Source organism: Nycticebus coucang, chromosome 12 (assembly GCF_027406575.1).
Source record: "Nycticebus coucang isolate mNycCou1 chromosome 12, mNycCou1.pri, whole genome shotgun sequence".
Classification (NCBI taxonomy): Eukaryota; Metazoa; Chordata; class Mammalia; order Primates; family Lorisidae; genus Nycticebus; species Nycticebus coucang.
Window position 1 is genome coordinate 978,241 of NC_069791.1, and position 23,990 is coordinate 1,002,230.

The 23,990-nt window shown below is 42.6% G+C and overlaps 1 protein-coding gene across 9 annotated transcripts in view; it reads left to right on the forward strand.

Moving 5' to 3' along the window:
• The window catches only part of GRIP1 (glutamate receptor interacting protein 1), a 687,322-nt gene that overhangs the window by 625,367 nt on the left and 37,965 nt on the right, over positions 1-23,990 (forward strand). For all 9 annotated transcript variants that reach the window (XM_053554787.1, XM_053554785.1, XM_053554786.1 and 6 more), the window contains 2 exons: positions 16,681-16,750; positions 21,768-21,913. In XM_053554787.1, the coding sequence (XP_053410762.1) occupies positions 16,681-16,750; positions 21,768-21,913 (216 nt within the window). The remainder of the gene's footprint in view (positions 1-16,680; positions 16,751-21,767; positions 21,914-23,990) is intronic.

The window sequence follows — 23,990 nt, forward strand, 5'->3', positions numbered from 1 at the left end:
AGCTGTGCTGGCTTTGGGATGCACGTCTGTCCTCAGAGGCGCCCTGTCTTGTCCTTCGAGGCACTCCCGTCCTCATAGGTGCCCCTGTCCTGTCCTGTCCCATCTTCAGAGGTGCCCAATCCTGTCCTCAGAGGCTTTCTGTCCCATCCTCAGAGGTGCCCCATCCTGTCCTCAGAGGCTCCCTGTCCCATCCTCAGAGGTGCCCCATCCTGTCCTCAGAGGCTCCCTGCCCCATCCTCAGAGGTGCACCTGCTGAGACACCTGTTCCTCAGAAGCGCACTGCATCTCTGCCACGTAGTTACTCCCCTCTCAAATTTCAATTAGGAAAATGCTCTCTTTTTGGTTGTTACACAATAGATTTATTCTTAAAAATTGATAGAAATAAAAGAATAATTTATTCAGGAGGCTATCTGTTTAAAAAATAACTCAGTGATGTAGATATTTATAGGCTAATTTGAGATATGCTCCTTGTACACACAAATACAAAGTATTTATTTTATACACATTCGTTTAAAATCTTGTTTTGTGATGGTGGTTCATGTGTGCTAAGCATTATTTCTAAAGCATTTTAATAGCGATAATGGCAACCACCCAGAAACTCCCCAGGTCTGGCCGGAATCTCAGCCACCAGCATGCACTGTTCAGGGACGCTGAGCGTGCAGCGGTGTCTCCAGACGGAGAAAGGAGCCACATACCTATCAAAGGCGTCTGTCAGGCTCGCAGAGCCCCGGCTCAGGCTGCACAACTCACCAGCACCAAGTCTGTGTCTCCTGGAAAACACTCGTATTGTGCCAGTTTAAAAAGCAGAATTTGCTTTCTTTAAAAAAAAAAAAAAAGCCAGAATCCAGTCTCACTGTTGCAAGAAAGGAGCCACCTGAGGCCGAAACAGTGCCTGGTTACTACTTAACATCATTATTAGTCTGTTAATAAGAAGTCTTTACCTGTGAACAGTTTCACAGGTAGTGCTCAGTGTCCAAGAAAAGAGCCATGAAGGGGACAATGAGGGGACGTTTGTGTGGAGGCCACTGAGGGGCTGACAGAGTGTCGGCATGAGTGTGACTGAAAGCTGGACTCAGCGGGGCTGCCCCGGGCTCCTCCAGCCCTCGGTTACTGCAGTTCTCAGTCTCCTGTGTGTAAAGGAGCACGCAGCACGCTGCACGCTGCACACATTGACATAGCACACAGCACCCATTTAGGAAGTACATAGCACACATTTACACAGCACGCTGCACACATTGACGTAGCACACAGCACACATTTAGGAAGTACATAGCACACATTTACGCTGCACGCTGCACACATTGACATAGCACACAGCACACATTTAGGAAGTACATAGCACACATTTACGCTGCACGCTGCACACATTGACGTAGCACACAGCACACATTTAGGAAGTACATAGCACACATTTACGCTGCACGCTGCACACATTGACGTAGCACACAGCACACATTTAGGAAGTACATAGCACACATTTACACAGCACGCTGCACACACTGACGTAGCACACAGCACACATTTAGGAAGTACATAGCACACATTTACGCTGCACGCTGCACACATTGACGTAGCACACAGCACACATTTAGGAAGTACATAGCACACATTTACGCTGCACGCTGCACACATTGACGTAGCACACAGCACACATTTAGGAAGTACATAGCACACATTTACGCTGCACGCTGCACACATCGACGTAGCACACAGCACACATTTAGGAAGTACATAGCACACATTTACGCTGCACGCTGCACACATCGACGTAGCACACAGCACACATTTAGGAAGTACATAGCACACGTTTACGCTGCACGCTGCACGCTGCACACATTGACGTAGCACACAGCACACATTTAGGAAGTACATAGCACACATTTACACAGCACGCTGCACACATTGACGTAGCACACAGCACACATTTAGGAAGTACATAGCACACATTTACACAGCACGCCGCACACATTGACATAGCACACAGCACACATTTAGGAAGTACATAGCACACATTTACACTGCACGCTGCACACATTGACGTAGCACACAGCACACATTTAGGAAGTACATAGCACACATTTACACAGCACACTGCACACATTGACATAGCACACAGCACACATTTAGGAAGTACATAGCACACATTTACACTGCACGCTGCAGGCTGCACTCTTCCACAACATTGCCGACAAGGTTAAACGAGCTCAGGTCTGCCAAGTGCCAAGAACACAGGGTGAGTGCTAGCAGGTGTGAGGGCTCACCTGGGGCTCATCATTCACACACAGAACTTTGTGAAATGTTTTAATCACAGCTCTGGCCCACAAAATTCAGAGCCAACTATGATTGTGTCACCAGTGAGAAAGCCAGGGCCCTCTTCTCACACCAGTGAGACCAAGGCCCCGTGAGGCTCCTGACGTACTCGCTGTCTTGGCGCTCAGCATCCACACTGTCTCCACCAGCTGTGGAAACAGTGTTGAGTCCTCCCTCCACTCTGGACGCTCATCCCCAGGGCCTTTGCGGCTCCCTCTCCCTGCCCAAGGGACTGAAAAGTGACCTCTCTGGTGGTGGGCGTGGTGAGCAGTTCGCGATGAAACATTCACGGCACATTAGAGACATGTGTTAATTTTACTGATGTTATTGCTGTAATATGGAGGGATTTATCACAGCAAATAAAACGGAATGTCTCAGTGGAAGGATGCCTCTAGGACTGATGACTCCACCCCCAGCTGATGGGAAGCTCGACCTTGCTCCCCCACACACACTCAGCGGAGCTGGTTTCCCTGCCCTGAGCAGTCAGCAGTGACTACAGGTACTTTCTCTTGAGGGCTTAGGGTGCCAGGCTGGCACATGCAGGTTTAGGTGTTTTCTTACCCAATCCCTAAAGTGACTCTGTGACATTTATCCACGTTCTGCGGAAAAGAAAGTGCAGCTGAGCTGGGCAACCTACTCAAAGACCTAGAACTAGTAACAGGCAGAAATGGGAGCCAAACCCACCCTCCCCGACCTGGCAGCACCCGCCTGCACTGCACGGCTATCTCCGCCACCATCAGATTGATGAACCGCCCCAGATTTGATATCAGAAAAGCAAAGGCAGCCTTTTGTGAGTGCAGTTAATCTGTTGGCTTCCCTTTTCAGTTCTAACTGAATTGTCTGCACAGACAAAAACTTGTGTTATTTTTTTTTATATAAAATCATAAAGCAGCCTTTATGACAAGCATAACCAGGTTATCATTTTCACCCTAAGTCTTAAGCATATTTAGAAGAGAATGGCTCATGGCTTTTTTTGGCCAACTTTGCAATAAAATCTCTGCTTGCTGCTCTGTTTAAAATCAAGTAACTGGTTTTACTTGCCATATACTATGTGTGTTTCTCTGACGAAGTTTGGACACTTCATCAAACTGTTTTAAGCAGAGAAAGTTCCATTAATGGCTGGATATTATACAATGTTCTTGGAATACTTTGTTGATTCCATGTAATTAGCCTCAAAACTCACGTCACTTGTCATCAGGTACTGAAAAGGTATGTAAACCAATGAAAGACACTGTCATTCTCTGCCTCCCCTGACAACTGTTTGTTCTCTGTAAGAACCAGTTTCTGACAGTGAGGGATGACCAGTGGTTTTTAAACTTCTGGGGTCAAAAAATAGTACCTTGAACTTAAGCTTTTACCTCCTCTCCCACCCACACCCCACTTTAACCAACAGTATGAGATTTTTTTAAAAGGCAAAAGCCATAAGAAATAACAGACAACAGCATCCAGATTTGGTAAAGAAGATGGAGAAAGATAAATTCACCTGAAGAAGTGAAGGAGAAGCCTGATCATGCCTGTACGCCGAGGAAGCTCAGGGCGGTTGGAGGTGAGAGTGGCCGGAGGCTACGTCAGCAGGGCTGGCTGGAAGCCTCCGAAGAACCAATCAGTCCTCAGATGCCTTCCCCAGCCCAGAACAGCCAAGTTCCTGTCCCTGCCCCAGCAGAGGGTTAGTTTAATTCTCTGAAAAGCACGCAGGAGACAGTTCCCTGGACTGGAAGAAAACAGTTGAATGCAGGAGGACTGCTCTGAAAACAGAGATCAGGTGAGAGTTTCATACTGATTATCAAAACCCCCAGCCTTCTTCCACCAATATGCTTGCGCTGGGCAGCAGACCAGAATAACCTCCAAGTGGGAGAAAGAATCCGGCCATCTGACCCAAAGCAAACAGCCTGGCTGGAACTGTGCCGTTAAAACCATAGTCCTCAGCCCCAGGCTTGCACCAGACTTTCAAATAACTTTCTAGGGCCACACTCTTCATGTGAACAGACAGCTAGGAAAAAAGCAGACATTGTGGGGGGCAGAGGCAAGATGGCTGACCGAAGCCAGCTTTCTACAGAAGCTCCTGTCCAGAAGGAGAGTTAAAGGACAGAAGTTTAGCAAGTAACCTTGTGGATTGGAGTTGAGCCAAGAGAGAAAGTTGAAGAACGCACATCATCCCTGCTGAGGCGAGCTGTGACCCCAAGGATACAAACAAAAGGTACAAAATCCATTGCCAAGTGGACGGGAGTCCCCTCCCCCATGAGAACAGCTCACAGCGCTCCATACAAACAAGCAAGCAGAGTTCAAAAGTCCTCCCATAATCTCCCACGGAAGAGACCTTCTAAAAACTGGACCTACTTCCCCTACTAGGGTGCCATGGCACTCTCCTGCCAGGCATAAAACTGTACATAATTCTCTACCTGCAATTCTGAAATCCCAGCACTCCCCTCCCCTTGAGTTGTCTCAAGGTCTGGAAGCCTGTCCCCCAGGAGTCCAGATTCTTGGGTATTTTCTCAAGAGGTGTGGACAGGGCATGGACTACTGCTGGTCAGTGCTGATTCTGCAGCATGGGAGTGAGGAGAGAACAGTCGGCTGAGAGGGAACCACACAGGAGCGGTGGTGTCCCAGGGCACAGAGCAGCAGCCGCAGCAGCAACAATAGGGCTCACCCCTGGATATTCCAGAGTCACATCCCCTGTCACCCTGGGCAACCAGAGAAGGCCGGGCATCTTCCTTGGTGGCAGCCACTGGCGGAACAGATCTGGGATGGAAATGCAGGCCCCTATGAGTAAAGGGTTATTCATGTTACCGGCCTGGGCACAGCACAGGGACAAGAATACCCACACACAGAACCGGCAGATTCCCAGGGCAGGGCTGACCCAGAGGATGCTTTACTGAGCCTAAGACACAACTGGCCCTCAGGGGATGATTAGCCGAGACAAAGGAGGGCAGACAGAGGCTGGAACTGACAGCTAACCATGCCGCTCGAATACAAACTGCAGCCAAGACCAGGCAGCAGCACAGACAGGGTCCGAGTTGCAATTTCTGTGAACTCAAACACCGTCTGATCTCCAGGGAAATATACCCATAACAGAAACAAATTCTGCAAAGTTGTTCTGTTCTGTCAGTAACATCAATCAGGGGCGGGGCTGAAACTGAGTGAACAGCCCCAGCCTCCATTAAGCACCCCAGGTTGTCAGGCTTCACCTTCCCCTGCCAGATAGGGGCAGAGAGCAGCGGCATAGATCTCCCTGTGATTCAGACAGGTGCAAACTCCTGGAGTATCTGCTCATTGGAGGCAACTGGGTCACAGCCCAGCAGGGTTTTTAGTGACTGGGTATGACAGAGGTGCAAGATAGGGAAGGAGGCATCAACCTTCCCAGACTAATCTATTTGCTAGGTGGGTCCTCCTGACCTCAAAGAGCACCAGAGGGCATCATATTTGAGTTGTCAGCAGACCCATGCAATCTAGTTGCCAGGGTCCTTTCAAACTCTCCCACCTGAGACATGTGCTGACTGAGACAATTGATTTGGACCTTTTGAACTGAGCCAATTGCCCGAGGACTATGCAAGTGGTGCCCTGGGTGTGTGGTTGTGGGAAGGTTTGATTTTCCTTTTCCAATTGTTGCCTGTGGGAGGTGGGGTGACTTAATTGCTGGTATTTCTCCACAGCTGAGGCTTCAGCCCAGAGTAACTGATTCACTAGGGTAGACCAGAGATCAGCTGAAAATAAGACAGAACCACTTAGCCCCACCACATCAAGCAGGGCCCCATTTTCTCAGGCCGTACCACTATACGGGTCCTTGGCAAAGCTCCAGTGGAAAAGGTACAGACACCAGTCCCAGCTTTTGGGCAAAGGGCTGGTTAATCACTAATCCTGGAGCCCCCAACCCAACTTCTCTTTATCTGCTCTTCTAGTCAAACAGTATAAAATAATCATGGGGCGGAATCAGGGGAAAAACTCCGGTAACATGAATAACCAGAGTAGATCAACCCCTTCAAGGAAAGATATGGCAGACGCAACTGAAGATCCCATTCATAAACAGATGGCCAAGATGTCAGAAATCAAATTCAGAATTTGGATCGCAAACAAGATTAATAGAATGGAGGAAAAGTTGGAATTAGAAATTCCAGGAGCAATTCAAAAGTTGTCTCAAGAATTCAACAAATTTAAAGACAAAATCACCAAAGATTTTCACACATTGAGGCAAGAATTTGCAGCCCTCAAAGATCTGAAAAGTACAGTAGAATCCCTCAGTAACAGAGTGGAGCAAGCAGAAGAAAGGATTTCTGACGTTGAAGACAAAGCTTTTGAATGCTCCGAAACTCTCAAAGAGGAAGAGAAATGGAGAGCAAAAGTGGATAATTCTCTCAGAGAGATCTGGAATAATTCAAAGAAAGCTAATATTCGCATCATAGGAATCCCTGAAAGTGACAAAGTGTCTTCGCAAAGCACAGAGGCTCTTCTCCATGAAATTATGAAAGAGAACTTTTCAGACATGCCAAAAGATTCTGAAATTCAGATAGCAGACAGTTTCAAAACCCCAGCATGACTCAACCTGAATAAAACATCCCGCAGGCACATCACAATTAACTTCACTAAGGAGAAAAATCTGAAAGCAGCCAGGCGTAAGAAAACCATAACCTACACAGGGAAGAATATTAGAATGACTGCAGATCTCTCTGCTGAAACCTTTCAAGCCAGAAGAAGGTGGTCGTCAACTTTTAATCTCCTAAAACAAAATAACTTTCAACCCTGGATCCTGTATCCAGCTAAACTGAGTTTCATTTATGATGGCGAAATTAAATACTTCAATGACATTCACATGTTGAAGAAATGTGCCATAAATAAACCAGCTCTCCACGATATTCTCACACCTATCCTCCATAATGACCAGCGCAATCCTCTACAACAAAAGTAAACTCACTCAGAAACTTTTGATCAAACTCCAACTTCCACAGTGGTGAAAGGATTAAAAATGTCCACTGGACTTTCGAAAAACTCGATACCCAAAATTCTACCAGGCTTATCAATATTCTCCATTAATGTGAATGGCTTAAATTGTCCTCTAAAGAGGCACAGGTTGGCTGTCTGGATACAAAAACTCGGGCCAGAATACAAGAATTTCATCATACCTTAAAAGATAAATATAAACTCAGGGTAAAGGGGTGGTCGTCTATATTTCAGGCAAATGGAAATCAGAAGAAAGCAGGTGTTGCAATTCTATTTGCAGATACAATAGGCTTTAAACCAGCAAAAGTAAGGAAGGATAAGAATGGTCACTTCATATATGTTAAGGGTAATACTCAATATGATGAATTTCAATTATTAATATTTATGTACCCAATCAGAATGAGCCTCAATTTATAAGAGAAACTCTAACAGACATAAGCAACTTGATTTCCTCCAGTTCCATAATAGTCGGAGATTTTAACGCTCCTTTGGCAGTGTTGGATAGATCCTCCAATAAGAAGTTGAGCAAAGAAATTTTAGATTTAAATGTAACCATCCAACATTTGGATTTAATAGTCATCTACAGAACATTTCATCCCAACAAAACTGAATACACATTCTTCTCATCAGCCCACAGAACATACTCCAAAATTGATCACATCTTAGGTCACAAGTCTAATCTCAGTAAATTTAAAGGAATAGAAATTATTCCTTGCATCTTCTCAGACCACCATGGAATAAAAGTTGAAATCGGTAACAACAGGAATCTGCATACCCATACAAAAACATGGAAGTTAAATAACCTAATGCTGAAAGATAGCTGGGTCATAGACAAGATTAAGAAGGAAATTACCAAATTTTTGGGAAAAAATGACAATGAAGACACGAATTATCAGAACCTCTGGGACACCGCAAAGGCAGTCCTAAGAGGGAAATTTATGGCACTGCAAGCCTTCTTCAGGAGAACGGAAAGAGAGGAAGTTAACAACTTAATGGGACAACTCAAGCAACTGGAAAAGGAAGAACATTCCAACCCCAAACCCAGTAGCAGAAAAGAAATAACCAAAATTAGAGCAGAATTAAATGAAATTGAAAACAAAAGGATTATACAACAGATCAATAAATCAAAAAGTTGATTTATCTATTTTCTTTGGCTAACCTAACCAGGAAAAAAAGAATAAAATCTCTAATTTCATCAATCAGAAATTGCAAAGATGAAATAACAACAGACTCCTCAGAAATTCAAAAAATCCTTAATGAATATTACAAGAAACTTTATTCTCAGAAATATGAAAATCTGAAGGAAATTGACCAATACTTGGAAGCACTTCATCTTCCAAGACTTAGCCAGAATCAAGTGGAAATGTTGAACAGGCCTATATCAAGTTCTGAAATAGCATCAACCATACAAAATCTCCCTAAAAAGAAAAGCCTGGGACCAGATGGCTTCACTTCAGAATTCTACCAAACCTTTAAAGAGGAACTAGTACCTATGTTACTCAACCTTTTCCAAAATATAGAAAAAGAAGAAATACTACCCAACATTTTCTATGAAGCAAACATCACCTTGATCCTCAAACCAGGAAAAGACCCACCAAGAAAAGAAAATTATAGACCAAAATCACTAATGAATATAGATGCAAAAATATTCAACAAGGTCCTAACAAACAGAATCCAGCAACACATCAAACAAATTATACATCATGAGCAAGTCGGTTTTATCCCAGGGTCTCAAGGCTGGTTCAATATACATAAATCTATAAATATAATTCAGCACATAAACAAATTAAAAAACAAAGACCATATGATTCTCTCAATTGATGCAGAAAAAGCTTTTGATAATATCCAGCATCCCTTTATAATCAGAACACTTAAGAAAATTGCTATAGAAGGGACATTTCTTAAACTGATAGAGGCCATCTACAGCAAACCCACAGCAAATATCATATTGAATGAAGTTAAATCGAAACCATTTCCACTTAGATCAGGAACCAGGAAGGGTGCCCATTGAGTCCACTGCTCTTTAACGTTGTAATGGAAGTTTTAGCCATCACAATTAGGGAAGAAAAGGCGATCAAGAGTATCCACATAGGGTCAAAAAAGATCAAACTTTCACTTTCGCAGACGATATGATTGTATATCTGGAAAACACCAGGGATTCTACTACAAAACTCTTAGAAGTGATCGAGGAATACAGCAGCATCTCAGGTTACAGAATCAACACTCATAAGTCTGTAGCCTTTATATATACCAACAATAGTCATGCTGAAAAAACAGTCAAGGACTCTATTTCATTCACAATAGTGCCAAAGAAGATGAAATATTTGGAAGTTTATCTAACAAAGGACATGAAAGATCTCTATAAAGAGAACTATGAAACTAAGAAAACGTTAACAAATGGAAACACATACCATGCTCATGGCTGGGAAGAATCAACATTGTTAAAATGTCCATACTACCCAAAGCAATATACAATTTTAATGCAATCCCTATTAAAGCTCCACTGTCATACTTTAAAGATCTCGAAAAAATAATACTTCATTTTATATGGAATCAGAAAAAAACTCAAATAGCCAAGACATTACTCAGAAATAAAAACAAAGCAGGAGGAATCACGCTACTAGACCTCAGACTGTACTATAAATCAATAGTGATCAAAACAGCATGGTATTGGCACAAAAACAGAGAGGTAGATGTATGGAACAGAATAGAGAACCAAGAGATGAACCCAGCTACTTACCATTGTTTGATCTTTGACAAGCCAATTCAAAACATTCAGTGGGGAAAAGATTCCCTATTTAACAAATGGTGCTGGGTGAACTGGCTGGCGACCTGTAGAAGACTGAAACTAGACCCACACCTTTCACCATTAACTAAGATAGACTCTCACTGGATTAAAGATTTAAACTTAAGACATGAAACTATAAAAATGCTAGAAGAAACTGCAGGGAAAACTCTTGAAGAAATCAGCCTGGGCGAATATTTTATGAGGAGGACCCCCTGGCAATTGAAGCAGCATTAAAAATACACTACTGGGACCTGATCAAACTAAAAAGCTTCTGCACAGCCAAGAACACACTAAGTATAGCAAGCAGACAGCCCTTAGAATGGGAGAAGATATTTGCAGGTTATGTCTCCAACAAAGGCTTAATAACCAGAATCCACAGAGAACTCAAACGTATAATCAAGAAAAGAACAAGTGATCCCATCTCAGGCTGGGCAAGGGACTTGAAGAGAAACTTCTCTGAAGAAGACAGGTGCATGGCCTACAGACATATGAAAAAATGCTCATCATCCTTAATCATCAGAGAAATGCAAATCAAAACTACTTTGAGATATCATCTAACTCCAGTAAGATTAGCCCATATCACAAAATCCCAAGACCAAAGATGTTGGCGTGGATGTGGAGAAAAGGGAACTCTTCTACACTGCTGGTGGGAATGCAAACTAATACATTCCTTTTGGAAAGATGTTTGGAGAACACTTAGAGATCTAAAAATAGACCTGCCACTGGATCCTACAATTCCTCTACTAGGTATATACCCAGAAGACCAAAAATCACATTATAACAAAGGTATTTGTACCAGAATGTTTATTGCAGCCCAATTCATAATTGCTAAGTCATGAAATAAGCCCAAGTGCCCATCAATCCACGAATGGATTAATAAATTGTGGTATATGTACACCATGGAATATTATGCAGCCTTAAAGAAAGATGGAGACCTCACCTCTTTCATGTTTACATGGATGAAGCCGGAACATATTCTTCTTAGTAAAGTATCTCAAGAATGGAAGAAAAAGTATCCAATGTACTCAGCCCTACTATGAAACTAATTTAGAGCTTTCATATGAAAGCTATAACCCTATTATAACCTAAGCATATGGGGAAAGGGGAAAGAGAGTTGAGGGAAGGGGGGAGGTGGGCAGAGGGAGGGTGACTGGTGGGATCACACCTACAGTGCATCTTACAAGGGTACATGTGAAACTTACTAAATGTAGAATATAAATGTCTTAACACAATAACTAAGAAAATGCCGGGAAGGCTATGTTAACCAGTGTGATGAAAATATGTCAAATTGTATATAAAACCAGTGTTTGGTGCCCCATGATTGCATTAATGTACACAGCTATGATTTAATAATAAATAAATTTTTAAAAAAGACATTGTGGGAGAATCTAATGTGCAAGATGACCACCAAAAACAAAGAAGAAAATCAGAAACAACACATGCAGGAAACAGAAAACAAAGGAGCAGAAAAATCTGTGGTTAATATCATCAGCAGAAATGATGTCACGTTGGTGGGAGTGGGTAGGGCGTGGGCAGGGCATGGGCACTGTTACAGGGAAGCGTCCAGAGAGAGCGACACGGCAAAATAGACACAATTCAGTAAAAATATCAGAAAATACTAAGGAAAATTTTCAGAAATTAGAACAAAACAACAAATAGGGAATCTAGAATGGATAAGAAAATTATATAGGATGAGGCCAAATGATACAAAATTCACATAATAGACATTACAGAAAGAAAAAAGCATCAAAGAAATAATTTAATTTTACGAATGCCTTAGAACTGATGGGTATGTTTCCAAATCCTTGGATAAAAACAGACCCACACCAAAGCCTATCATCCTGAGATCTGAGATGCTTGAGAAGGAGGTGACTGGAGGGGCTGGGGAAGGGCACACAATGTATCCCAATAGTTCATACAGTAATCAAATAATCACAATAGCTTTTCAACAGCACCTTTGAAAGCTAGAAACCAATGAAAGAGCATCTTTAAAATTCTAAAAGAAAAGGATTTCCAGCCTAGAATTCTTTACCCAGCTAAGTTGTCAGTCAAATATGAAAGCAGAAAAAGGCTCTTCAGCTATAGAGGTCTCAAAACACCCTCCTTCCTCAGGTGCATCCTTGGGAAGCTTCCGGAGGATGTGTGCTGCCAAAAATAAGGAAAGGAAGCCGGAAAGAGGGAGAGTTGGAGGCAGGGGCTCCAGGGACACCAGCCACAAGTGGAAAAAGAGCCTCTGGCCTCCCAGGGTCTGTGGAAGGAAGCTCCCAGGATGTGCAGCCACCCAGACGGGTCAGAAAACTCTGATAAGATTCCTGACAAGATTTAACGTACTTAGAGAAGATTTTTGTAATCTGGGAAATGTGAGGCATTAAAGTAATGATAAACACAATAAAATTAATTAAATAAAAACATTAAGACAATAGGTAATGACAGGAAAAATGTGATCTGTAGAAAAGGAAAGAAATTGTGGGATACTGTTGACATCGTCCTATAAGCAGATACCAACGGTCTTATAAGCTTTATGTCAACACTGCATTGGAGAAATGAAGGGACGAGAACAGACACCGTTTTCTGCATGGTGGTCCAGAGGTGGGAGGGAGTAAACTCCTCACCTTTCATAACAGAAAGTGGACAGAAAGGCCAGCACTGAACAGTAATCGGTGCATTGCATGTTTCTTACGGATACGGAAACATGCAAAAGAGCTGAGAGCATTAGCAGGTGCATCTGGGGAGCAGGAGGTTGAGGACTGTTCTTGCCAAACTTTCAACTCTTCAAATTGTACACATGTCTGGTTTTGATACAAATAAAAAATAAATTTTAAAAAGTAATATAATTTCTTGGTGAAGATCGAGAATGTCTGTCTTTGGAGACATGAAAAATAAGCATTGTAAAGTTATACACACAGATACTTGTCCTCTGTGGTAAAATGTCCCAGGACTTTGTTTGCTGGATTGTAGATGAGCTCAGGCAGACAGGACATGTTGAGCTATGAACAAGCTTGGAGATCCCTCCAGTATGAGGCAGGGTTGGTAACAACAGAAACACTGACCTTGGAGATGCAGGAGATGAGTTTGAATTAAAATTATTTTATGAAATATGAGGAGGGAAAGACAAAACTGTAACATTCGTCACAGGACATGAAACTCGACACTGTTCTTCTCTTTGGTTCCACTTTTAGTTCTGTGTGTTTGGCCAGTGAAGTTGAAATTCTAGGAAATGTGATTGACTTTTTATTTTTCCCCCCAGAATTTAATAACCTTGTGTTGCCCTTCTTGTCTGAGACCTCCCCTGGTGCTGTGTGTGTGGATTTCCCAGTTGGAGTCGCCTCTAGGAGGAGAGGAACTTTCCAGGACCCTTGACGGCAGCAGAGCCACCAGCCCTGCCGCTCCTTTCTGCCCAGCTCCTCCGGCTCCTCTCCTTTCTGCCCGGCTCCTCCGGCTCCTCTCCTTTCTGTCCGGCTCCTCCGGCTCCTCTCCTTTCTGCCCGGCTCCTCCGGCTCCTCTCCTTTCTGCCCGGCTCCTCCGGCTCCTCTCCTTTCTGCCCGGCTCCTCCGGCTCCTCTCCTTTCTGCCCGGCTCCTCCGGCTCCTCTCCTTTCTGCCCGGCTCCTCCGGCTCCTCTCCTTTCTGCCCGGCTCCTCCGGCTCCTCTCCTTTCTGTCCGGCTTCTCTGGCTCTCATGGCGCCAGGCAGAGGTTCTGGGTGCTGGTTGGTGCTGGGTAAGCGCATGCTGGCCAGTGCATGACGGTGTAGAGTGCGACATCCACTCGCCATGTGTGAGCTGGTGAATTCTCCTGCAGAGGTCACAACTCAGAAGCCCGGGGTGGGGGGCTGGCTTTGGCGAGTGTGACATCAGCCAGTGAAGACAGGGAGTGAGTCAATCACCATTTCTGTACTGCGTGCTGTGTGCGCTGGCCCAGTCTCTCTATGCGTGATGACTCAGATAATCCTCAAAACAAAAACTCTGAAGTGAGCAGCATTACGTCCATGCTCACCATTTACTGGAGAGGAGGCCGAGGCCCCTGAGGACTGTGCATGCACAGCTAATCATGAGAGGCCGGGGTTTCCTGCCCAACCATGTGCCACCACACTGTATTACCCTCTATTGCTGATTTTTTTTTTAAAGAAACCATGCGTATATATGAAATCTACTGATTTTAAAATATCCACGACTAATTCAGTGTCTTTAAAGCACTACGAGCTGAGCAAAGCATGCTTGGTCTGTGACTTCTCAAGAAGTGTAGCATTAAGACATGGTGGAGAGGTGTGAAGCCAGGATGCACCTCAGACCACGCAGGGCCACACCTCGCATGCGGGGCCACAGGGCCAGGAGCTCATACAGACCTGGGAGCTCCCCTGGCTCAACTCCTCTCCCCAGACAGCATCCCCCCTAATGAGTGTAGACTCCTTAAGGGAGAAAGAGAAGAATCTTGGAAATAGGAAGGTGGCACCCTGCTTGTCCACAGCCTTAAAAGTTCAGGCCTCTCTGCACAGCTGTGTGTGTTAGCACCAAGGTCACCGCGCTGTTTCCCTGTGTTGCAAAGATGACAAGAGACAGCTTTGATGTGTTTTGTTGCCTGTTTTCGGTGTCACAAACCATGTAGGTGGGACAAGGACATTTTAAAGGCCAAAGGAAACATTGAGCACTGTGTTATGTCACTAGCTGGGAAAACGCCGTGTGAGTTCATTGGCAGGTGCTAGAAAAGCTGCACTTGGGCTAATAACAAAGTTTTTATTTTCATGCCTGAAGCCCAGAACAATTTGTAGTTTTGAAATATGATGTGAATAAAATTCCTGGATGTTCAAATATCCCTAGAGGAATTATATCAAATCATTGACCAAAGGTTTAAATTATGAATTAATTATAGAGAATAGACTGTTGTGCATTCTTTGCTAGAAGCCAAGAATAATGATTGAATGAAGTCCCGTTAACATTTACTGTGGGCTAATTTAGATGGTGAGTAAGGTATTGGTATCCATGCTTGCATTTCCTTTAAATGTTGTGTTAAGATATTAAGCCATCCGTTCATGTGCATAAACATTTTCCTGGGATTCAGATGGGATTATGGAGTATGATATGGCTCTATGATTTTTATGGGGTGATCAGAGTGTTTACAATGAAATCTTTCTTTAGGGGCTTTGAATGATCTCTAAAAGGAAATCATTGCTCCAGGCTTCAGGTTGGCAGAACATCTCTCCTCAGACACAAATTACATTTTATAAATTTTGGTATGGTTAATTTTAAGAAGCAAACCCCTAAATTAAATGTAAACTTTGTAGGTCAAGATGACTTTTGTATTAACATGGACTGTCATTCATTTCCAGGGTTAAATACATGTACACTCATTTCTAATTAGTTTTCATTCTCATCATGGAAATATCCCTTAAAAAATAGATCGAGCCCCAACCTGACCATTGTGCAGAATAGTGTTATCTGTAAACTCACTAAAAATTACATATACATGTGTACAATATCAGTATATATAAAAATTTAGTTAAGTAACAACAAAGTATTCACTGCAATCAATAAAAGAGTCAAATTCCAGAACATCCTAGAGCTTTCCGAGTACAAATTATGAGCAGAATTTAAAGATTTAAGTCCATCTAGCAAAAGATTTCCTTCTGGGAAAAAAATGGGATCTTTAAATCAGTGGTTCTCATCTAACTTCCCACCCAGTACACTTAGTAACTTGGCGTATTTCTGTCTGCCATGGCAGGAGTGAAGGCCAGGATGGAGGAGGGACCACGTGTCAGGACTGCGAAGGGACCCCAGTTGGCTTTGATAGCCTCCTACTGAGGTGCCCAGCTGCCAGGTCCCCTCTTGAGAACCACAGATTAAAATATTTAAACTTGACGGCCAGTTCTCCAGCTGCACATTTAGCATGACTTGGCTTTAGTGTTTGTCTTATTTGAGACGAGGTCTCCCTCTGTCTCCCAGGCTGGAGTGCAGCAGCATCGTCATAGCTCACTGCTGCCTCCAGCTCCTGGGCTCAAGTGATCCTCCGGCCTCAGCCTCCTGAGTAGCTGGGACTATAGCCAGCTAACATTTTTTTTTTTGGTAGAGGCCGGGTCTCCCTATTGCCCAGGCTGGTTTTAAATTCCTGACCTCAAGAGATCCTCCCATCTTGGTCTCCCCTGTGCTATCTATGATTATTGACATGAGCCACTGCACCCAGCCTGGTTTTTTAAGTTCATAAATATTTTAACACAACCAGGTGGATGTGATGACTCAGCCTGTAGTCCAGCACTCTGGGAGGCCAAGGCAGGAGGATCCCTTGAACTCAGGAGTTGGAGACCAGCCTAAGCAAGAGTGAGACCCTTTCTCTACTAAAAATAGAAAAACTAGTTGAGTATTGTGATAGGCACTTGTAGTTACAGCTACTTTGGAGGCTGAGGATTGCTTGAGCTCAGGCGTTTGAGGTTGCTGTGAGCTATGATGCCAGGGTGGAGAGAGAGTGAGACACTGTTTCAAAAAAAAAAAAAAAAAGTTTTAACAAACATATTTCTGCAGATATAATGTACATGTTGTTTAATTCACTTGCTGATTATCTTGCTTTGCATACAAACTCTACTTGCATTAACAGTTATGGGATCTATGGTAGCAGGTAAATCACATGTATAAAGATGTGACTATTCTATCTTTGTTATTACAGCACCATCCAGCAGAAAACCGGGGGACCCCCTCGTCATTTCAGACATCAAGAAAGGAAGTGTGGCGCACAGGTAAGGAAAATGGGTTTCCTTAACTGAAGCGTAAATGACCCCTCCACGCCCAGGGCAGCCCTTGCTGGTGGGTCACTGATCTCAGCATCTCCCGGGTGGCTGCTGTTAACTGACCATGCTCAGCAGCCCTGGTGGGCACAGTCACACAGCTCTCTGCCCTCATCTCCATTTATTTGCAGACAGAAATCAGCTGAAAGCTTTTGATAGGGTCTTTTTGGAATCCAGCATAGACTCTCCTTCACTGGGCATCTTCCATCCTTCATTTTCCAGCTAAAAAACAAAAAGTACACAAATCATGAGAGATACTCCATGGGGGTATAGAAGCTTGTGAAGCATCTGACTAGGTGCCAGAATTGCTCCCTGGGCAAGCAAGATGCTTGAGCCTTAAGCAACATTCATGTCACCTTAAATTGGGGAGTCTGAGACTTTTTATTTCATAGATAAAAATACTTTTATATGATTGAGGGTACTGATATCAGACCATTAACTTTCTCTTTTATTTTGCAGTTAAGGACTTAAAAAATTTATTTTATGGGCGGCGCCTGTGGCTCAGTGAGTAGGGCACCGGCCCCATATGCCGAGGGTGGCGGGTTCAAACCCAGCCCCGGCCAAACTGCAACAAAAAATAGCCGGGCGTTGTGGCAGGCGCCTGTAGTCCCAGCTGCTTGGGAGGCTGAGGCAAGAGAATCCCGTAAGCCCAAGAGTTAGAGGTTGCTGTGAGCCGTGTGACGCCACGGCACTCTACCTGAGGGCAGTATAGTGAGACTCTGTCTCTACAAAAAAAAAAAAAAAAATTTATTTTATTAAAGAAATATTTTAATGTTCAGAAAGTAGGAAGGGCATGGTATGTGTTTAGGTTTGTAGGCATAGGCTCAGCGGCCGCGACAAAGAGATGTCTACATGCAGGTGACCAGACAGGACAGAAGTTTGCCTTTCACCTAACAGTGGGGACAGGTGGTCCTGGCTGAGGGGCGGGTGTCCCAGAAGCCTTCTCACCATTACCATTCCCCATCCATGATAGAAGGTGGAGAGAGGGCTGAGAGAGTCTGGGGCACAGGTTTTCAGGGGTCACTCAGGAAAAGGGAGGGAGAGCAGGTGCCAGGATGCAGCTGTGCTCTCTGTCACATAACGGACTTGTAAGAACAGCCCTGCAAAGGTGTGCTTTCACATCTGTGCACACAAGTGCACATACACCACATTCTCAACTGCACACACAAATGCACACACGCTGCATTCTAATCTGTGCACACACAAGTGCACACATACCACATTCTCATCCATGCACACACACTACATTCTCATCTGTGCACACACTAGTGCATACACACTACATTCTCATCTGGGCACACACTAGTGCACACACACCACAATCTCATCTGTGCACACACACACCACATTCTCATCTGTGCACACACACCACTTCTCATCTGTCCACACACTAGTGCAACACACCACATTCTCCTGTGTGCACACTCAAGTGCACACACACCACATTCTCATTTTGTTTAATTTCATTATGGACCTTCAAAACTGTCAGCAGACCTGCCCTGGTCCACAGCCAGGATGAGGTTCTCAGTGACCACTTTCCAGACAGGTCAAGTGGCGTGGGTTCATTTGGCCTTTTGCTCTCTGCTCCAGCCACAGTGAATTTCCAGGCACAGGTGGTACCTTGCCTTCCCTCACCCTTCAGCCCACTTCAAGTGTCTGAACTGTCAAGGCTCAAAAGTGGTGCAAAAACATGCAGACCCCAGCCTGGCGTGTCCCTCCTGAGGTCCTGAGGCTTCCTGAGTGAAGTTATTTTATTTCAGGTTAATGTGAGGTTACAAACATCCAGGTGACAACATTTGAATTTGTTAGGTACAGTAGTTGTGTCCTACACCCAAAAGGTGACATGCTCTCCTACACAGTGCCCATTCAGCGAGAGCACTACACGCCCCTCTCCCTTCTCCCCCTCCCTGGCCCCCCCACCCCCCAGCTTGAATTGAATTGAGTTTTTCTCCTCTATGTGCGTGAATCAGATCATCTACTGGCTTCATATTAGTATTGAGTACTTTCGATACTTGCTTTTTTTTCTTTCTCATGATTCATTACTAAAAAGAATGTGTTTCAACTCCATCCAGGTTAATACAAAAGATGTGAAGTCTCCATCTTTTTATGGCTGAATAGTATTATTCCCTGGTGTACATATACCACAGCTTGTTCATCCATTCCTGGGTTGGTTGGTATTTAGGTTGTTTCCGCATCTTGGTGATTGTAAATTGAGCTGCCATAAACATTCTGGTGCAAATGTCCTTATATAAAATGATTTTTTTTCTTCTGGGTAGATGCCTCATAGTAGGATTTTGGGGTCAAATGGGAGGTCTAATTTGAGTTTTTTCAGGATTCTCCATATTTCTTTCCATGGAGTCTGTATTAGTTTGCAGTCCCACCAGCAGTGTAAAAGTATTCCCTTCTCTCCACATCCACACCAGCATCTGTAGCTTTGGGATTTTGTGATGTGGGCCATTCCCCTTGGGGTTAGGGAGGATTTGATTTGCATTTCTCTGATGATTAGAGACAATGAGCATTTTTTCATGTTTGTTAGCCATTCGTCTGTCTTCTTTAGAGACAGTTCTATTCATGTCTCTTGCCCAGTGATAGATGAGATTGTTCATTTTTTATTGATTAATTTGAGTTTTCTGAAGATCCTAGTTATCAAACCTTTGTCAGATTCATAAAATACAAATATCTTTTCCCATTCTGAAGGTTGTCTATTTGCTTTGGTTGTTGTCTCCTTAGCTGTGCAGAAACTTTGCAGTTTAATTAAGTCCCATTTATTTATTTTTGTTGTGTAGCAATTACCCCAGAAGTCTTCTTCATAAAATCTTTCCCTAGGCCAATAACTTCAAGAGGTTTTCCCACACTTTCTTCTAGGATTTTTATCGTTTAGATAAAATCCTTAGATTTCAATCTTTTATCCATCTTGAATCAATTTTTGTGAGTGGTGAAAGGTGCGAGTCCAGTTTCAGTCTTTTACATGTGGTTATCCAGTTCTCCCAGCACCATTTATTAAATAGGGAATCTTTTCCCCAGTATATGCTTTTGTTTGGCTTATCAAAGATCAGATGACAGTAAGAGACTGGTTTCACCTCTTGGTTTTCTATTCAGTTCCAAATGTCTATGTCTCTATTTTGGTGCCAATACCATGCTGTTTTGATCCCTGAGAACTTTGTAATGCAGCCTAAAGTCTGGTAGAGTGATGCCAGACTACTAAAAATTGACTTGGCTATACAAGGTTTTTTTTTCTGGTTTCATATGAAATGAAGAACTATTTTTTCCCATTCTTAAAAGTATGATGTTGGTATGTCAATGGGGATTGCATTGAATCTGTAGATTGGTTTGGATGGTACAGACATTTTAACAATGTTGATTCTTCCCAGCCAAGAATATGGTATGTTCTTCCATTTGTTAATATCTTCTGTTACTTTTCTCAGGGTTTCATAATTCTCTTTGTAGAGGTCCTTCATCTCTTTTGTTAGATATATTCCTAGATATTTCATTTTCTTTGAAGCTACTGGGAAGGGAACTATGTCTTTGATAAGCTTCTCAACTTGGCTATTATTGGTGTATACAAAAGTTACTGATTTGTAGACACTGATTTTATATCCTGAGACATTACTATATTTCCTGATTACTTCCAGAATTTTTGTGGTTGAGTCTCTGGGGTTCTCTAAGTATAAGATCATATCATCAGCAAAGAGCAAGAGTTTGACCTCCTCTGCTCCCATTTGGATGCCCTTTATTTCCTTCTCTTGCCTGATTGTATTGGCTAGAACTTCCAGCACTATGTTGAATAGTAGTAGATATAGAGGACAGCCTTGTCTGGTTTCAGTTCTAAGTGGAAAAGCTCTCAGTTTACTCCATTCAATATGATATTAGCTGTGGGTTTGTCATAGATAGCTTTGATCAGATTAAAAAATGTGCCACCTATGCATATTAAGTGTTCTTGTGAGAAAAGGATGCTGAATTTTATCAAATGCTTTCTCTGCATCTATTGAGAGAATCATATGGTCTTTGTTTTTGCTTCTGTTGATATGGTGAATTACATTTATGGATTTTCATATATTAAACCAGCCTTGCATCCCTGGGGTGAAGCCTGCTTGATCAGATGTATAATTTTTTTAATGTGTAGCTATAATCTATTGGCTAGGATTTTATTGAGAATTTGTACATCTATATTCATTAGTGAAATTGGTCTGAAGTTATCCTGTTTAGTTAGGTCTTTTCCTGGTTTTGGCATCAGGGTGATGTTTGCTTCATAGAATGTTGGGAAAGGTTCTTACTTTCTCAATGTTTTGGAATAGTTTCTGCAATATGGGTACAAGTTCTTCTTTGAAGGTTTGTAGAATTCTGATGTGAAGCCATCTGATCCAGGCTGTTGTTGTTGTTGTGAGATTTTTTTTATTGTTTCTTCCATCTCAGTGCTTGATCCTGGTCTGCTCAAAACATCCATTTCTTCCTGATTAAGTCCAGGGAAAGAGTGCAATTCCAGGTATTGGTCCATTTCTTCCACATTGTCAAATTTCTGGGATAGAGTTTCTTGTAGTACACAGAGATAATCTCTTGTATCTCAGTGGTATCTGTTGTTATTTCCCCCTTTTCATTTCTGATTGAGGTTATTAGAGATTTTATTTTTCTGTTTCTGGTTAATCTGGCCAAAGGTTTATTGATTTTATTATTTTTTCAAAGAACCAACTTTTTGTTTCATTAATTTTCTGAATGATTCTTTTGTTTTCAGTTTCATGTATACAAGTCCTGGTTTAATTGAAAGGAACAGGTGAAACAATGTTTCCAATACTCTGCAGTATAATGTCACAGCAGCGAAATAAGACTAGAAAAGGGGTGTAAGGTGGGGCTATCAGTAGGACAATTTAGAAACAGTGGGAGAACCTCTTTTCCTCAGGCTATCCTGTGCTCAAGCCTCTTTGAATTACTTGGCCGGTTAAGTGCTGCTCACCTATTTTGCATTTACCATCAGAACCGGAACCCTGGAACTTGGGGATAAATTACTTGCGATAGATAACATCCGTCTGGACAACTGTTCCATGGAAGATGCCGTTCAGATCCTCCAGCAGTGTGAAGACCTGGTGAAGCTAAAAATCCGCAAAGATGAAGATAACTCAGGTATTGACAGCATCCTCCATTACGGGCTGATTTTTCTAACTGCCCATCTGTCACCAAAGATATTAGCTCTCGATGTTCTGCATACAACAGCTGGCTGGTGACAATTGCAGCAGTGTGTAAAGTAGTAAAAGGGTCTTTAAATTGTGCATTAAGAGCATAGCACAGATTTTAAGTAATGGTGCTTTTAAACAATATAATGAAGGTATTTTCATTAAAGAAACATGCTTATAATCCATTAAAATAATTTTTAAAAATGAAAACTAAGTCATCACCTAACACCACCATAATGCAATGGAAGGAATTGTTTTATAGTCTCTGCTAACATTTATATTACACAGTTATAACCATAGTGAATGTTATGTATTTTGTTTTACTTTATATATTTATAAACATTTTATCATTTTATAAACCCTTAATATCTATGACTTTTCTTTATAGCCTGTTATTTATTTATCATGCTTCTCTGCCTAGTTAGGTTGCTTCCAATAGTTTTATTATTGTAAATAGTTAACTATCATTGATATCCTTATGCATAGATATATTTATTCAATTTTTTTCACTTTTGAATGATTTCCTTAGAAAATGATCTTAAAAGTGGAATGGCTGAGTCAGAATAAAAAGGAAATTTTCATGATCCTTGTTAGTCTTATGCTAACGAGACTCTTGCTTTCTCTGACGGCTTTGTTTTGAGAGTGTCTAACTGTGTGTGAACACAGTGAGAATGCGTTCTTCAGACATCAGTGGGCCACAGACTCACCTGAGGAGTTTGTTTTACCAGCTCCTGGGCATGGCCCCAGCCCTTCTGGCAGGTGCTGCAGCCATGGCCAGAGGCAGCCTGCGGTGCCCTGAGGGGCACCCTTTACTCTGATGTGATGAGAACTTGGAGCTAATGTTTGAAAGCCCATTAACTGGAAGAGTCGGGTGGTTTGAAGAGGCTTAGAAAGTTATAGATCGTATCTCCAGATCATGAACATTTCATTTAAAATGTTGCCGACCTTGTGGGCAGAGTCAGGCTTTCCTCATGAATACCGTTGTGCTCCTGGCAGTGACCAGGGTTTTACCTAAACCAGTCCCAGGATGTATTTATAGATCATGAGTTCCAGGGTTGCTTTGTTTTATTTTTAGTATAGTGACAATTTAAAGAGTTTAAAGTGATTTGAATGCTGGCTCCATCTAGATTTTTATTTTTTCAGTGTTTTAGAATTTTTCCTCTATGTGATTAACAGTAGATTTTCACCTAAAGACCCCTTATTGGATCTTTGCAAATCACTTGATTTTGTTTTCGTGGAACAACTATGCTCCTGCTTCACAGGTTATGCAAAACTGATTGAATTACGTGGACACACAGCACAACTGGCATAAACAGGATGGGGATAAATACAGCTGAACACACGTGTTTAAGTTTACAAATCTCTCAGGAGCAGGAGGCACAGGGGCTAGAGAAAAAAACCTGTCACTCTGGAACATTCCACCTGCTATCTAGGTATTTCCTGACAGAGGACGGAGGGCCACAGTGAATCCAATAAATTGGATAAGTGGAGATTGGTCTCGAGAGCTTCCACTGTAATTTTATCCTAAACTATAATGAATTATTAAAGTTCTGGAATTTCTCTTAATCAAATAGTCTACATCTGGAGCTCATGGTCATGACAGGCTATGTATGTATGAGTCAATGTAAAAAAAATTGGTAGTCATATGGATCAGTAAAATTGGTAGTGATGACTGTATGCAAATATATTTTATAACCAGTGTTCAGAATTATGCATAGGTTTCTTTATTTCTTAAGCAACTGCTTGTCTATGCGAACATTTGCATTTCTCCCTGACAAGCCTGCTTTAACTGGACTTCTTTTGAGGGATTTGTTTCGAAAGAGGGATAAAACTTCCAGATCAGCCTGGTCTGTCCTGGTGCAGAGGCAGAGACTGTGGAGAAACCTATTTGTTTAATTTGTCCAGCTTAGCAGATCTTAGCCACTTTTCTTGCAGTGAAAAAGTCAAGCCAGGGTGGAAGACACGTATCATGTGTGGCCCACTCAGAGCTGGCTGCATAGACGCCCGCGTGGCCCACTCTCAGAGCC